Genomic DNA, 17,007 nt, shown 5'->3' with positions numbered 1-17,007 from the left:
GAGCAGACTTTGTTCAAAACATCATCCGTCTCACCTATAATAAAGTGGCTTGTTTTTGGAGCTATACATCAATGTGTGGGTTTCTATTCCTACTGCCCTTTTTACCCTGTACCTAAGGAACCTGGGTTTTCTGTGAGTTTTTCTATGACTGGAATAAACCATGACAGGCCCTGTGGTGATCAGAAAATAACCGCATTGGGCGAATCGCAGGTACTTGCTACAGCTACACACACATTTTAAGACATACCAAAATTCACTTAATTTAATTTACTAAGCGTAACAAAGACATTTCATTACATTGTATGTACAACTGCTATATTAAACAGTTCCTTAGTCTGGCTTGCTAACACACAAGCTTGTTTGGTAGTCATATCACCAGACGGAGGAAGGCTTTATCCTTGATGACACTGCATTAATGCCATTAATACCAGCTTTCAAGGGCAAAAAACTAGACATGGGGCACTCCTCACCCATCATGGTACACACACACAGAGGAGTTACAGAATGGGGCACCTCATTCAGTTCTTTTTTTCCATAATTGTGTAAGTTTGTTTGCATTATGTTCTTCTTGCCTAACAAGTGACACCAACTGAACATGTTTCAAAATCTCCACATTTCCCAAATAGACCGAACGTCATATCTGAAAAATGTTCCATTTACCTGTTGCTGTCACACCTACGTGGCTTGTTATATGCCAACATTTGTTAACATTAATACCTTAGGCTGTGAATATCATTTTAAATTGATCACTTATCAACTTAGCATTTTGAATTTTTTGAAATGTGTGCATCTGTGCGGAAAGGCAATAAGGCTTTTTTCCTGCTGAAACTATTTCAGAGCCATGCTGTTATCCAGAAATTTATCTCTTACCCAATCAGAATCAAGGATTTACAAAGCTGTGGTATACTGTCAAACACCTACAATCGCTTCAAAATACATGGACATCTTGGACATCATACAAGAAATTCTATAGTATGAACCAGAAACCGTTTGTCCCTGATCCAAGTGCAAATGCTTCAAAGCAACAGAACACCCAACGCAATAGGGCTGGTTTTGCCCTGACCCCATTGGCTGGAGGCCGCAAAAGAGGTCCAATCATGTGGTCCTGTTCCTGTTCCTGTTCCTGTTCATTCCCCCTCCCCACTTACGTCCTCTTTCGCTTTATCCTGTCACTCTCCTTCCCCAGGTGTCCCGGCACAGAGAGAAGCGCTGCCAGTTCTGCCTGGAGACACAAACCGCACACGGTGGTTAGATGGTGGCGAGATGGTGGTTAGGTGTCGGTTAGGCAGCAGTTAGGCAGCGGTTAGACAGGGTTTATCGCTTCGAGATCCGTGCTGTAAAGGGCGCTGTTGGTCCTCCCTCACCTCGTGGATGTGGATGATCTGGTTCTTGTCGTCCAGCTCGCGCTGCTCTCTCTCCAGCTGCTTCTGCCGCATGTCGCTGTCCTCCCCCAGGCTCTTGGTCTCCATCCTCCTCTGGGCGATCTCCTTCCTCAGCTCCTCACAGCGGTCCTTCAGCGCCTTGGCCTTCTTCTCCATCTCCTGCACTCACACACAAACACCCACCCTGTGTCTCTACAGACAGCTCTGCTACACACTAACAGCACACACACAAACACCCACCCTGTGTCTCTACTGAGAACTCTGCTACACACTAACAGCACACACACAAACACCCACCCTGTGTCTCTACTGAGAACTCTGCTACACACTAACAGCACACACACAAACACCCACCCTGTGTCTCTACTGAGAACTCTGCTACACACTAACAGCACACACAATAACACCCACCCTGTGTCTCTACAGACAGCTCTGCTACACACTAACAGCACACACAATAACACCCACCCTGTGTCTCTACAGACAGCTCTGCTACACACTAACAGCACACACACAAACACCCACCCTGTGTCTCTACAGACAGCTCTGCTACATACTAACAGCACACACAATAACACCCACCCTGTGTCTCTACAGACAGCTCTGCTACACACTAACAGCACACACACAAACACCCACCCTGTGTCTCTACAGACAGCTCTGCTACATACTAACAGCACACACAATAACACCCACCCTGTGTCTCTACAGACAGCTCTGCTACACACTAACAGCACACACAATAACAGCCATTCTGTGTCTCTACAGAGAACTTTGCTACTCATTAACAACACACAAACAGCCATCCTCTGTCTCTACCGAGAGCTGTGCTACACGCTAACAACACATGTACACCCTAACACCCATCCTCCATCTCTAACCAGCGGTCTCCCACAGACTAACTACTATCATACACCTGCAGTTAAACTGAAGTGCTGTCACTGTATACATGCAGTAACTTTATGCCTCACTCTTCAGCCTTCAGTGTCTCAGTCATTCCAAGTATTCGCTCAGATTCTTTATTAGGTATCAGTGGCATTTGTTCAAATTGCAGTTTGAACCAGGGGAGATTTTGTTTGAGATATACAAAGTGGTAATTCTTCCTGACATCCTCCCAATTGATCCACCCAACCGAGAAAAGGTCATAAAAGCTTAAAAGAAAAATACTTAATTATTTATTGATATTAAACTCTTGCCACAGTAATAAATTAAAATCCGCTTAAACAAACAGATCACAGACGACAGAGACAGCAGGCTGAAACACGCATGTCTGCAGAAGGGTACAAAGCTGGAGTAACATGGTTTTCATTGAAGCATTTCTGACTTCCTCCTTCTTGGAAAAACAGATGTCTAAGTAAACCCGGCTGTGAACAAAGAAATCGTTTTCATTTACACAAAATTAATTACTTTATGCTGCATCCCAATACTTACAACTGGTTTAGGCTGCGTCTCATATTCCTTCTGCAGAACATCTTTTTCTCCCTGTAAACTGCAGAGGAAAACATGGATACAACACATACTTTAAAACATAAAAATAAACATTTTTATGAAATTATGGGAGATTTACAGTATACCACGGTAATGAGTAAGAACAACATGTATGAAAACTACAAAAATAATCCCAGTAACAATGAAGGCTACTAACACTAATAGCTGTTAATAATTGTTCATAAGTGTACATTTTCTATTCCGATGAGAGCAGACAGTTTACCCACGGGTACCAATAAAGTAAACTGAACTGAACTGAACTGAATTGAACTGACAGAAAAAACTTTAATCCATGGAATTTTGAAATGAATCATGCAAGACACTCATAGGAAACACCTATATCTTTAACCTTTTTGTTGCAGGTAAAACACCTCGCAATGGCTGCTGTGGAAGAGCGTTTCTTTCCCCTGGTAAACATGGCATCTGTTCTGTAGCATACTGCACACAGCTGGTGAACCTTACCAGCTTCACCCTAATAGAGCACAACCTGGTGCTTTTAAGATTAGAGTTCACAAGTTCAATGCGAAGCACATCACCACGTGCAAACAGCAGGAGGGAAACCAGGCCGATCGCTGGTTTAAGCTGTGAAGTATTTCTGAGTAAATTTTTTTAAGCAGCTGAACTTCTGGCTCACCTCATATTCTCTGGTCAGACCTACATGTCTGTGGGTCTTATAAGGTTAGACGTTGAATGCTGAAGGATTTCAGCTTTGCTTGTGAACATTTCGGTAAAAGGCTGACTGTAATGCTGTTGTGTTTAGAAGCGTGCCATGGTAACGGTCTAACCGAAGAGTTAAGGGTAGTTGTCAGATTCCTTCACAATTCTTACAATGACAAATGGCCACATATATGTATATCTGCATACATGCAATGCAAAGCTGCTGATATTTTTGGACGATGACTTGTGAGCGCAGAATGAGAGGCGGCATGCAGAGTGATGGATGTGAACGGCTCTGGATCGCGATCAAAGTGGAACAGACACATTTGCATCTGCTCCATCTGCCAGTCGTATGCGCGTCTGTCCGCGGAGAGGAAATACGGGCCAGCGTGCCAGAGCCCTGTCACTCACCCACGCAGTTGGGGGCTAAAATATGACGAGACGGCCCTGCTTATTGCAGCATTTATGGAGAATGCATAGGGAGTGTTTCTCGTTACATTTTTTAATTACGGGAACCAGACTAATGAGCATCACCGGTTCTTACGCAGCTCTCCTGTCTCTGTAAGAGCACTTTTTACTCTCACTGCGTTGTTTTGGCCCTGCTTTATTCAGCCCTGCCTTGTGAGTGAGTCACTTTTTCACATGCTCGGTTTGCAGGTTGCTTAGCAATGCTTCGCTAATCCTCCAGCAGCGCTCCGATCTTGCAACAGGAATTCCTGCGGGCGTAGTGAGCAGCGTGTTCCCTGGGTGTGGATTTGGAGGGGAGCTCGGCAGTTTGGACAGGGGAACCGTGTTGACTGCAGCGCTGGGGAGCAGATGCAGCTGCCTGGCGTCTCGGACAAAGGGCAGCGAAAGCGGTAAACAGCGCTGACCGGGAGCCTGGGCCGTGGCTTTGGCGGGCTGACTCGCTTTAACGAGCGCGGTCAACAGCGGTCAATAGCGAAGTGGACGAGACCGAAGGCTCGGAGTGGATTCTGTACAGTGATTGGGCAATCACACGCTACAGCTGCAGTCTTCAGCTCGTTAATTTTATTATCAGTATCAATATCTCGTTCTGTTTAGTCTGCCGGTATTTTTTTTTTACTTGCCTGTGACTCCTGTGACTGTAGACTGCTCTTCAGCAACACTGCTGCAATCTCTGTGTACTCTGTTATTACATGTTGTTAGGAGCAACCATCCAAGAAACTTCCAAACAGCTTAACTGCAGCTCTTAAAGCTTTTACAGTATATTCAAAGTAATATGCAACTAAATCATTTGCAGTTACGTAACCTAGTGATTTCAAGTTGATTCAACCAATGAGGCATAAGTAAAGTGAAGTGAGCTGAAGTGAAGCCTTCCTGAGTGCAGGTCTGTGTTTGGAGACCAGCAGGCTGGAGGAGTTCTCAGGACCATTCTGATCAGAGTGCATGAAAAACAGCCGGAGTGCCAGTCAGGCATGAAAGGAGACCAGCTTTCAGCACTGCTTTGGGCTGCGATGGAACTGAAAATCACTGCCACTGCAGACTGACAGAAGTCTGACACAATCGTAGCGGAGTCCTGTTTCAATGTTCGCGCACTCGACTTGTTTCGGCCGGTTTGGCGTCCGGCTCGGCGTGTCGTGTGACGACACGCTGAGGGGTGTGGTGAGCGCGTAGCGATGCTCACCACTCCAGCTGGAACTGCAGCTGGTACTCCTTCTCCTCGGCCTCGCGGATGCTGTTCTGGAAGTGCAGCAGCTTCAGCCGCATCTTGCCCACCTCGGTGTCGGTGCCCTCTGGGAAACGCTCGGCCTTCTCCAGCTCCCGCTGCTGCCGGTCCAGCTCCACCGCCAGCCGCCGGCCCTCCTGCAGCAGCTGGATCTCAGACTGCTGCGAGCTGAGGGCCAGAGCCGGGACATGTGCTTACTGTACAATACTGACACACTGCTGCCCTCAAAGCCAGCACTGACACACCACTGCTCTCATAGCCAGCACTGACACACTGCTGCTCTCAAAGCCAGCACTGACACACCACTGCTCTCATAGCCAGCACTGACACACTGCTGCCCTCAAAGCCAGCACTGACACGCATTTACCAAACAACACTGCTCTCATAGCAGTAAATGATGTAACCACCACAGTAGCATTGTAGGTCATATGACTGATACGTCTGAATCTGCTCTGAAACGTTACATTTCACGATGACTCTGGATGACTCCGGATGGCTTCTTACCTCTTCAGGGTGTCGAGGAGCAGGGTGAAACTGGCCTTCAGCTCTGCGGCTCTGGCCTTACTGATTTTTCCAGCAGCAAGCAACTAGATATGAATGAGAAAAATTATTCATACATGCATAAAAATCACCTCCCTTTTTGGATTCTGTCATCAGAGTAGGCTAATGCTGAGCAGGATGAGGTTCAACATGGTGGAACTAATCCATGTTTGTACGGCCACAGAGAGATTAGCGCCACTCAACCGCAATGCCACACACAACAGTCTGAAAACTTTATGAACGTGTTTATCTGGGATCTGACCCACACATCTTCCAGGGTTTATCGCTGTTTGGGCCACATCTGTGTTTGCTTCAACTGCAGAAGGAGCCAAACAAACAGAGCTCATTTCTGTCGAGTTTCTCAAGCTATTCCCGCTAGTACACACTTCCAGATACGAGAACCTTTGACCTTCAGTAACCCCTGCTGTCACACGGGATGGCCACAGAGGGAGACAGAGGCATGGCTGAAGGCAAGTGAAGGATACGCCAGCCATAGGGAGCTCCACACAGGCAGCCCGACAGGGAGCTCCACACAGGCAGCCCGACAGGGAGCTCCACACAGGCAGCCCGACAGGGAGCTCCACACAGGCAGCCCTACAGGGAGCTCCACACAGGCAGCCCGACAGGGAGCTCCACACAGGCAGCCCTACAGGGAGCTCCACACAGGCAGCCCTACAGGGAGCTCCACACATGTCACAAAAACATGAGGCCACCTTGACTACCTGTAAGCAAACCCTTATCTATTCACCACAGACACCTCTTAAACTGCCATGTAACGCAGGTATTTTGACTTTTTTTTACCTTAGTTGAGTGCCTTGATTCTTGTCTTCTTTCCAACTATACTAACACTCTAACAAACGGCTCCTACTGTTTTGGTGAATACAGGAAGCTCTCTCCTCCACTTTGTCTTCATTCAGCCACTCAGCCTGCCTTCATCTATTTGCAGTCTGATGAAGACCAGTGCTGGTGCAAATATACTGCTGTGTATATACAGGTATGTAAAAGCCTCACCTGTATCTACTCCAATACACACTGTGGGACTGGAACAGGTTTTGTGTTTGAAAGATTGTCAGGTTGTTGTGAATAAATTAGTTCTCTTATAAATATAAAAGGTGGTCTTCTCCCTACTGTGACTCTGAATACAATTATTTCAATACAGAACATATTCATATACAACACAGCACACAGAAGCCAAATAAACAAACAAGTACTGAATATTATTGAATTAAGTCCTTTTACTTGCATTTAGGTACAGCTTAATTCCAGCTAAGTGGAGATGAGACCACTGTAGCAAGAGTCAATGTAAAAGAACACTGAATATTTCATAGTTTCTGTAGTGTCTATGATCGCAGGCGTATCAAATGGAGTGCAGATGATCACCTGCTAGGACTTTTTACTGGAGAAGTGTCTGAGTCTGAAACAGAAAACACCTTGAACAAATACGAGTACAGGTAAACACGCTCTTATTGTCCTGGTAATGATTTGTCAATCTCTCACTTTACTGCACTCTAGACTGTGAATCCTTAGACACATAGCAGAGTTATATGAAGAGACACAATCTTTCACAGAAATGTATAAATACACACACACACACACACACACACAAACACACACATAAATATATAAACCACCAAATGCCAGATATCTGCAAAGTGCTCGTGGGGTAGCCTGCTGCTCTGTCTTCAGCTGTTTGTTTTCTCTGTATTCTATATTTGCACTTCCTTTAGCTTCTGTCTCTCTTCCTCCTGCACAGAGGAAAAGTACCTTCGTGTGCACCACAAATACTAACACCGAGTTTCTCTGAGCTGCTCACAGTCCCCCAACGGCTCCCACTGCACCCCTGCCAGTGCAGAAAGACAACATTGTACAGATACAAAATTGTCATTTTTACAGATTGTCTAATATCCGTTTTGAGGTTTATAGTTTGTTAATAACTCTATATGCAGAGAGTGGTGCATTACAGTTATGAAAAGAAGGGGTTTGAAATTAGTCTTCCTATTTCCAGAAAATACACACCCATTAAGGGAAGTGAATGAAACATCTGTCATCTGTTCATTACCACACTGACCGTGCAGAGGGTCTTACTTCTCGACAAAGTGAGTCAAAAGTCCATGTCAGCATTTAATTCAGGCATAGTAAAAATGTTTTGAAATATTACATTACATGCATTTAGCAAACGATCCTATCCAGAGCGACTTCCAGTATAATAGAATATCCATTGAGTTAAGCCTTTTCTGTCCCATTCTATTTTATCCATAACACATTTTTGTTATGAGTTTCCATTTGATCTAATTGTTTAGAAGAGTGAAATTGAAAGGGCTACACTGAGAGGGCTCACAGTGCGGAAGCCCGCCCTGCTTTCCAGAGAGAATCCATCTCAGCGGTTCAAATTTACTCACACTGGGGCAGGTGCACTCCTGACTGCTGTACAATGTTATCATCTCTGTCAGAAGCCAAAACATAGCTTACAGCTCATACATAAATAAATCAGACACAGCAACACTGGAGGTGGACTAGAGAGCAAAAAAAGAGCTTTACATTGATTTAAGGTTCTGCAATATATTTCCTAACAAGTCAGACTTAAACTCCAAGCTTAAATATGAAGTTTTCAGCTTAACCGTTTACCATTATTTATCCATGCTGTTCAACTACAGTACAAAGAATACCATCAGCTCCAAATGACTGCAGTCAGTTAATATGCAACTAAAATCCTTGTGGTCTGTGTGTATGTGTGTAGTTCCTGTGATGAGGTGAAGAAGTGTTGACCTAAGAGTGTGCCAGTGCTGTAGAGGAGTAGCTTTATTTTATTGATTTTTTTCCCACTTATTTGCTCAGCACACATCCGTTATCCGTTTATACAGCTTGATACTTACTGAAGTAACTTGGGGAAAACACCTTGATCATGGACACCTCATTAGGGTGTTTAACCTGTAACCCTCTGGATTATAACTCCACTTTCCTTAAACACTGGGACATGGGGTTTAGTCCCAGTAGATCCAACCCTAAAACACTGGGACATGGGGTTTAGTCCCAGTAGCTCCAACCCTAAAACACTAGGACATGGGGTTTAGTCCCAGTAGATCCAACCCTAAAACACTGGGACATGGGGTTTAGTCCCAGCTGAACCCGTACACAGCACTGCTGCCCTGGAGCCTGTTCTGCAGAGCAGTGTTAGGACAGATAACCGCAGCCGCACCACTCCCTACTCGTTTTTATCTCACATGAATGATGCAATGACCTCGCACCTGTCTGCAGAGCGCGTTCTTACACCATGGAGCAGCCTTTGACCAGGATGAGGCATGCCACTGTGTGTAAGAGTCCAAGGTGCTTTCCGTCTTTGCCCAACCCGGAAATTTTCCCTGCTACATTCTTACATACACGTACCTTCTTTAGTTAAAACGAGATATAATCAGACTTATACACCATTATACATGAATTGATGCCTTATACTGCAAAACAGCCACACAACACATGGCAACAATGAAGTCAGTTCCTTGTCTTCTCTGAGGTAAGTCACCATCACCTTCGCCATGAGCTTGCATGTTATGGCAGATGTAATCACTTCAATATGATTTCTATGGGCATGAATTCACAGAGGGAGACATCAACACTCGACAACTAAACAAACTCCACAAACCAACATAAAAGAAGAGGAAAAGTGTCCTGTACACAGCTTTCTCCACTCTCTTGCAAAGTGTACACACTGACAATAGCCTGTAAAACAAAGTCCCAGTTGCACAAATGAAACCACAGGAGGGTAATTCTTTCGTTCTGAGTCATTTTAGGCAAACAGACTCAGTAACATGCACAGAGAGAGAGCCAAGACCTACCTACTCTCTCTCTCTCTCTCTCTCTCTCTCTCTCTCTTTTTTTTAACGCCGCTGACACGGGTCTCATCGAGCGGAGCATTACGCAATACAGTGGGGCCACGCCCACCCCTTCCTCTGGGCTGCGCAGCTCCCTCTGCTCTACATTAATGACGCAGCTGTCAGAGGCAGAGGCAGATTTCCAGTGCCCTCCTGCACGCCGCTGCGTCTCTCTCCCTCTCGCCATGAGGCTTACCCCCCTGCTGTGCGTGTGCTGGGCCCTGCTGCTGGCCCCCCTGCCGGTCGCCACGGGGACCGCCGAGGGGCCCCACAAGGAGGATAAAGGGGGGTCGGGCTGCCCGGTGAGGCTCCGGCCCGCCGGGCAGTGCGGGGATGGGGACGAGTGCCCGTACCAGGTCACCCTGCCCCCCCTCACCATCCAGCTGCCCAAGCAGTTCAAGATGCTGGAGAAGACGGTGAAAGAGCTGCAGGCCCTGAAGGAGACGGTCAACCAGCTCAAGAGATCCTGCCTGGAGTGCCAGCACCAGGCAGACCAGAACCTGCAGCGGGACAGCGGCGAGACGCCGGCGCTGGACCAGCCCGACCCGCCGGACGGCGCCAAGGGCCCGCAGAGCACCACGGTGCAGGAGATGCAGGGCAAGCTGAAGCGCATGTCCACCAGCCTGAAGAACGCCCACAACCACATCACCTCCCTGCAGGGCCGGCTGGAGGAGCTCAGCCTCATCAACATGAAGAACGTGGAGGCCATGGTGAACAGCAAGGTGGAGAACATCACCGGGGTCATCAACAAGCTGGACAACAAGTGCTCCAGCGCCTGCCCTGTCCAGACCTCTCCCCAGTGTGAGTATGACCCCGCCGAAACCGCCGCCTGCACCACTGCCGCACCCCGCTACCCAAAAACATTCTGCTCCCTATCCCACAGCTACCACATACTAACCACATATCCTGCACCCTTTACGCTGTGTTGTGTGGACACAGAGTTTCCATATACTGCAGAGAATGGAGCTTTCAAGGATTTTTACCTTGGTAGAATACCTAGAGTTGATGTATTTGGCCATCTCCCTGCTGGGCATGAATTATTATGAGTTAAATATTACAAATTACTGCTATGAGAAGAAAATTTGACTTGAAGAGTTGCATGTAATCCTTTACTTAGCTTTGTTCTGGGCAATTTTATATCGTTCTGACAAAAAAAAAAAAAAACTAACAAACAAACGAAAAATTTGCCAAACAAAACAAATATGATAAATTATAAAAAGTACTATTTTCAATGATCCATAACAAAATCTGAGCATGACCCATGTAATGAAGGAGGTAAGCACACATTAATTAAATTGATTCAATCTCAGTCCATTCTCAAGTAATATAGGAACGAACAAGGAATGAGAACACCAACGCTAGAAATCATACAACCTTTATATGACTATATGGAATTTAAGAAATGTTATTAAACCAGATGAAGATCCATACTTTCTGAATCTGAACAGCAGATGTGCTTTCAGTACAGAGGAGAGAACAGCTGCAGAGTCTTTGCAGTGTGCTCAACTCGATCCATTCGTTTCGCTGCACAAAATTATCCTGTGATAAAGCTTGCCAAAAACTAACTGTTATAATATGAGCCTATTGTCAGTTAGAACAAAAACAACATAACGCAGACCCAAAAGTATTCAGGTCTGCTCAACTAAATCTGAGGGAAGAAAGCAGCACAGTCAGAGTTTAAGATTCGGCGCGGTCGAAGTTAAAGTCGGGTGAAGATTCCATCATCAGAGATGAGCGTTCACACATGAATTCAGGCATGTGAGCTTGGGACCTGACGCAGCCTTGTTCTGGCACAGACTTCCCCCCCGAAAGAAACTGCGCAGATAGCACAGCATGGCCAGCACAGACTGAAAACAGACCAACTGAGACCTGCTGGTCCTCATTTCACATTAGCTCCCTCTCCACCTGGACACCGTCGTTAGGCAGCCTCTTCACTTTAACGACGTCTGAGGACATTGAGCCTCTGGATCAAATTACGTTAATAAAACAAAAATAACCATTTACGTTAGTAAATGCTAGGAGATTCCTTTTTTCTCTGAACCAACTGTACTTGCCTTAAATAAGTGTTTACATAATGAATGTTAGGGATTTCTGCTGTCTTTAATAGGGAACAGACTGCCATTATTAGTAACGATTAATGCTTGCCATTTTAACAATCGCCCATCACAGGAGATGGCATGCGAACAGTGAATAAATGATCGGCAGGTGTGTCCCGAGAACATTATCCCGAGAGTGTTTCATCACTGCGCATTCTTCCTCTCTCGCCTTTCGGTTTGCCTTTGGCGGGAAGGGGGCAGAACTCTCTTCACTATCAGGTGGAAGCAGCCTGACAGGACACATGCCTGCGTACTGCATATCAGAAAAAACTGTCAAAAGATTGTCCTGCTGCCTTGTCCTGCTCTGCCTAATAGATATAAGGCTTCTAGAAACTGTCAGTTTTCCCCTCCCTTAAACAAAACACACACGGCACTCCAAACGCCGTGCCATCTTAAACCACCAAAGAAAACACAGATCCGGGCAGTTAGGTAATTGGATTTTGCAGTCTCCCACGTTTTCACAAATCCGAGCCTTTGTTTTCACAACACTCGGACAGGCTGTGCTCAGACCTCGCGCATTGCTGGAATATTCCACGCGCTGACCTGTAGAGAGCGCCGACCGTTACATAAACCCTGATCCCTTTTTTTCCCCTCTCTCCTTTTCACAGTCATCATTGCCCCGAGGGACTGCTCCGACTACAACATGTTCGAGGAGAAGAAGGACGGGGTGTACCGGGTGACCCCGGACCCACGGAACGGCACATTCGAGGTGCTCTGCGACATGGAGTCGTACGGTGGCGGGTGGACCGTGGTGCAGCAGCGCCTCAACGGCACTGTCAGCTTCAACCGCTCCTGGACCGACTACAAGAAGGGCTTCGGCAACCTGCACGGCGAGTTCTGGCTGGGCAACGACAAGATCCACCTGCTGACCAAGGCCAAGGACATGATCCTGCGTGTGGAGCTGGAGGACTTCGACGGCGTCCGGGAGTACGCCAAGTACGACCGCTTCTACGTGGCCAACGAGTTCCTGCGCTACCGCCTGACCGTCAGCGGCTACTCCGGCACCGCCGGCGATGCCCTGCACTTCAACAAGCATTACAACCATGACCAGAAGTTCTTCACCACACCAGACAAGGACAATGACATGTACCCCTCGGGCAACTGCGGGGCCTACTACAGCTCAGGCTGGTGGTTTGACGCCTGCATGTCCGCCAACCTCAACGGCAAATACTACCGGAAGAGGTACAAGGGGGTCCGGAACGGCATCTTCTGGGGCACGTGGCACAACATCTCCTCTGAGTACTACCCCACCAGCTTCAGACAGGCCTTCAAAACCGTCAAAATGATGATCAGACCCAAGAACTACGCCCCGTAAACTACTGCTGACTCGGCTGGCGAGCTGAAAACTAAAAGATCCTCTGGCGTGACAGTATCCTGCATGTGCTTTAAACATCTCCGGCCACCCTGCATTCTGCAGTTATGCTGAAATAAAGGAAGTTTTTTATACAGTGACTACAACTATGAGAACAGTAAAACACAAAATGGACATTTTCACCCATTTTCTAAACTTATGTAAAAATGACTCATTTCATTACACATCAACATTAGTGGCTTCAGAAAAGAATCCACATCAGCACGGACAAAGAACTGCGCCTGCAGTGGGAACAGAAAGACCTGAGTGTAGAATCGCTTACAAGCAAATGCAGATTAGCCAAACTACTGCAAACAGTCAAGGCAATATAACCCACCATATTGACAGTTTTAGCTCAATGATAATCACAAAGAGCTCCGCTTGCAGCATAAGCTGTACAATGCTAAGCATTACCTTACACAACCTTACTCAGCCTAACCAAAGGCACATGTTTCCAGGTGTATTTTGTACGATACTGCCTCCTGGTGGCAGAATACTTTATTACACCTTCTCCACTTAAAGCTGAGAATGAAGAGAACGAACAGAGAATGATGTGAAGAAAGAAGAAAATGTACAGTATTTATTTTGAATGTTCAATAACAATTGAATTAATATATGAAATATCATACTTGTATCCTTGGGCAGACATTTTGAAACGCATATTGTGGGCAGATGTTTTGAAAGATGTGAGAGAACTTTCTGACGTGTTTCATCCTTCATGTTTGACTAGTGCTGGGATGGATGACTGGCGTGCTGTACAGTGAAAGACTTTTCAGTACAATTTTATTGTGTATATTAGGGCTTTTCTATTTCCTGAAACAATGATTTTAAAAATACGTACTTTGAAAATTAAAAACTAATAAAGTTTTGTTACAGATTTTGTACTGAGTGTTCAAAGTGCTTTTTTTTAACCTTCATTTTTGGTCTGGATACAGTGAAGATTGCAGCACCAATGTTTTCTAACACAAACAGTGCGTAATGGCTGATTAGCAGTAGCATGATGGGTGACAGGCTAAGGCCTCATTTCTGTTGCTTGGCAGTCTCACCTGGTCTAAGCACTCGAAGGCGGGGCTACTGGAGAACTGTGTCTGCCCTTCCTCCTCCACACCAGCAAAGGGCGCCAGAGCTGCAATGGCCTTCTCCTCCGCAGTCTGCTCCTCTGCCTCACTGGGATGGCTGCTCCCCTCACTGTCACTCGTGTCACTCATGGTCTGGACCTCCTGCACAAACACACACGTGCGCATGCACACACACACACACACGCACACACACGCACGCACGCACGCACACACACACACACAGACACACACACAAGCGCACACACACACACACACACGCACACGCACACACACGCACGCACGCACACACACACACGCACACGCACACGCACAGACACACACGCACACACACACAGACACACACACACACAGACACACACACACACACACACGTGCACACGCACACACACACACGCGCACACACACACACAGGAAAATGCACATTAACACGCACATACCGTGGCAACTGATAGACAGCTAAGAAAAGGGAAAGAATCGTATTGCACCAACAATCTTTACTAAACCGCTGTGAAATGTGCACGTGCGTATTAACGTTGATGCTTATCAAGGGTGGCTAATCTTTAGCCATTCAGGGCTCCATGTGTGGTCTTTTAGTGTGTGAAGGAGAAAGGACTGGATTATTGATGTGATTGAAAGCATGAGAGCGCTCATGAGCATGCTCAGAGGGTGTTCAGGTTACCTCTCATCTCACCAAAAATAAAAAACACCCTGATACATCGATACTGCAATGTAGGTGTATAGATGGATAATAAAAAGTGGACAGTTCTAACTATAATAAAGTAAAGAGTTCATGCAAGTTTGAGGACATTTTTACTGCCGCCCTCTGACAATTCTGGCTCAGACTCCAGTTAAATTGGGTACCCCTATTACATACTTAAAATGAGCTATGGCAGTGAGTTATCAAAATAATCTTTAATGCCACACAGAACATTGTTTTGTCTGCAATCCACTTCTGGTTAAACAAACACTAAGCTCTCATGGCCCCGGTCTCCCAGCAGTCCCCGAGTCTGATCCAGGTAGGCACCTGGCCGAGCAGCAGAACTCGAGCCTGGTGTTCGCCGACTCCCGGCTGCTCGCCAGCAGCAATCACTCACTGTCCTTTGAGACTTCATGCCTTTAGGCAGAGCCTCACGCCTCTGTGAAGCAAGACCGAAATGGAACATTGCAAACATTGTATTCCAGACGCGGGGCCAGCGTTGCCCGGCCACTGTGCCAGTGTTTGGCTGTTTTCAAATAAATGTGATGGCTGGTGAAGCAAACTGCTCAAAGGGGGCACTGAACTGGGCACACGACGTCTGCTGAAACGAAGCCTTCGCCTTCACCTTCGCCTCAGTCTCCTCTGTCCTCCACCCCCACATTGCCAACAAAAGGACAGCATTTTCAAATGGTAGACGCAACAGCTGGTTCTCTATCTCCCACAGATGCTGATCGAAAACAAGACACACTCTATCATAGCACGAAGGGTGTCTGTATTTATCATATTACACTTCACACAGAACGTCTGCTCCAGGTTAACGGCAGGAAAACCCAGCACAGCTGAAAAGTTCCAACGTGAAACCAGCAGAATTCTGGTCTGTACGTAGCAGCAAGCACAGTACGGACTCGTGTGTGAAACATTTTTCAAATGAGCTTGGTGTGAAAGTGACCTACAAATGCCGAGCAGCAGACCCAGTCCCAGCTGCACTGGCAGGTGAAGTCACTTCAGTCTGAACACTTACAGAGGAGAAGTACTGCCTTATCTGACGTGTCAGCAGAGCACAGCGCCAACTTACCAAGCGCTCTATCAGGTGTCCTGAACTGTGTCACCCTCTGCTCTTCTTCCCTGCAGACCGTTTTAATGAACGCCTGGCAGACACTGTAACCCATCAGCCCCCTCTAATTGCCTATAGTTGTGGGATATACTGTACATTTTTTGCCGGCGCAGCAACAGCTTTGGACGATTCAACTCATCATTTATCTTATTGTTTTTAATTTATTATCGTAAACATCCCTTGTATAAATGCACACTAATAAATACAATTCAACTGATTTCATTTGATCAACACCCTCCATTAAAACATTGGGGGGAAAAAAATTGGAAAAACTGTCCCTTACTCTTTCCCATGTTAACACCAGAAACAGACAAAGTTCAACTGTCACTGTAATTCTACACAAGCAAATGTACGGGCTTGACTTTATCCAGCCAGGAATGTTGGCAGGATTGTAGGATGTTAAGAGCCCTGGATTGGTAATATGTAAACCCTGTGTCATCACTCTTTAAATGTACGCCTACTCACAGCAACACTTTGCTTATTGCAGCTACACTTGCGCCAGGGCTTAAATATGACTGTTTATTCGATGTCAAATTATGCACTTGAGCACTTGAGCACACATTTGAGTTCACTGACTGCCATCTCCTGGAGACCTGCTTAATTTCACACGGCTTTTTCCAAGTGCAAATTTTACTGCTTTAGAGACCAGGAGCTGACAAAGTTAAAGCCAAACTTTACTAGTGTTATTCTCAAATATGTACAGTAAAAAAAAAAAGTTTTCAAAGATTTTAATAGCAGATAATAATAACAATAATAGAGTCATTGGTTATACTTAGGCCTGTCATTTTTTGTTCATGCATGTATTCATGTGCAAGTTTACGCAAACACTTTATGAAGTTCAGATACTTACCTACTAAGCTGCATTAAGGAAAACAACTTTACAGTTAAAGCAAGAAAGAAAACGTTGCAGCTGGAGAGTTTACTTAAGGGGCCTAACCTACGATAGAGTTACAGCACACGACTTAGTTCCACTGTGAAAAGACACCAAACACGACAGCAATTAACGTCAGCTGGCCACGGTGTGTTACGACGAGAGCTTGCAATGAAAAT

At 46.1% G+C, this 17,007-nt stretch overlaps 2 protein-coding genes across 2 annotated transcripts in view; one reads left to right on the top strand and one right to left on the bottom strand.

The window, feature by feature from the left end:
• Positions 1–17,007, bottom strand: part of ccdc146 (coiled-coil domain containing 146) — a 31,577-nt gene that overhangs the window by 14,330 nt on the left and 240 nt on the right. The window contains exons 2-7 of the mRNA XM_036517509.1: positions 14,114–14,287; positions 5,719–5,801; positions 5,173–5,382; positions 2,814–2,871; positions 1,365–1,541; positions 1,149–1,222 (exon numbers count right to left, since the gene is read on the bottom strand). Of these exons, the coding sequence (XP_036373402.1) occupies positions 1,149–1,222; positions 1,365–1,541; positions 2,814–2,871; positions 5,173–5,382; positions 5,719–5,801; positions 14,114–14,275 (764 nt within the window). The 5' untranslated portion in view covers positions 14,276–14,287. The remainder of the gene's footprint in view (positions 1–1,148; positions 1,223–1,364; positions 1,542–2,813; positions 2,872–5,172; positions 5,383–5,718; positions 5,802–14,113; positions 14,288–17,007) is intronic.
• On the top strand, positions 9,745–13,862 carry fgl2a (fibrinogen-like 2a). Its single transcript, XM_036517510.1, has 2 exons — positions 9,745–10,421; positions 12,325–13,862. The coding sequence occupies exons 1-2, from the start codon at positions 9,806–9,808 to the stop codon at positions 13,029–13,031; spliced, it is 1,323 nt and encodes a 440-aa protein (XP_036373403.1). The 5' UTR covers positions 9,745–9,805; the 3' UTR covers positions 13,032–13,862.

The sequence above is a fragment of the Megalops cyprinoides genome, chromosome 23, assembly GCF_013368585.1.
Source record: "Megalops cyprinoides isolate fMegCyp1 chromosome 23, fMegCyp1.pri, whole genome shotgun sequence".
NCBI lineage: Eukaryota > Metazoa > Chordata > Actinopteri > Elopiformes > Megalopidae > Megalops > Megalops cyprinoides.
Note: the sequence above shows the minus strand (reverse complement) of the source record. Positions and strands in the feature narration are given on the sequence as shown.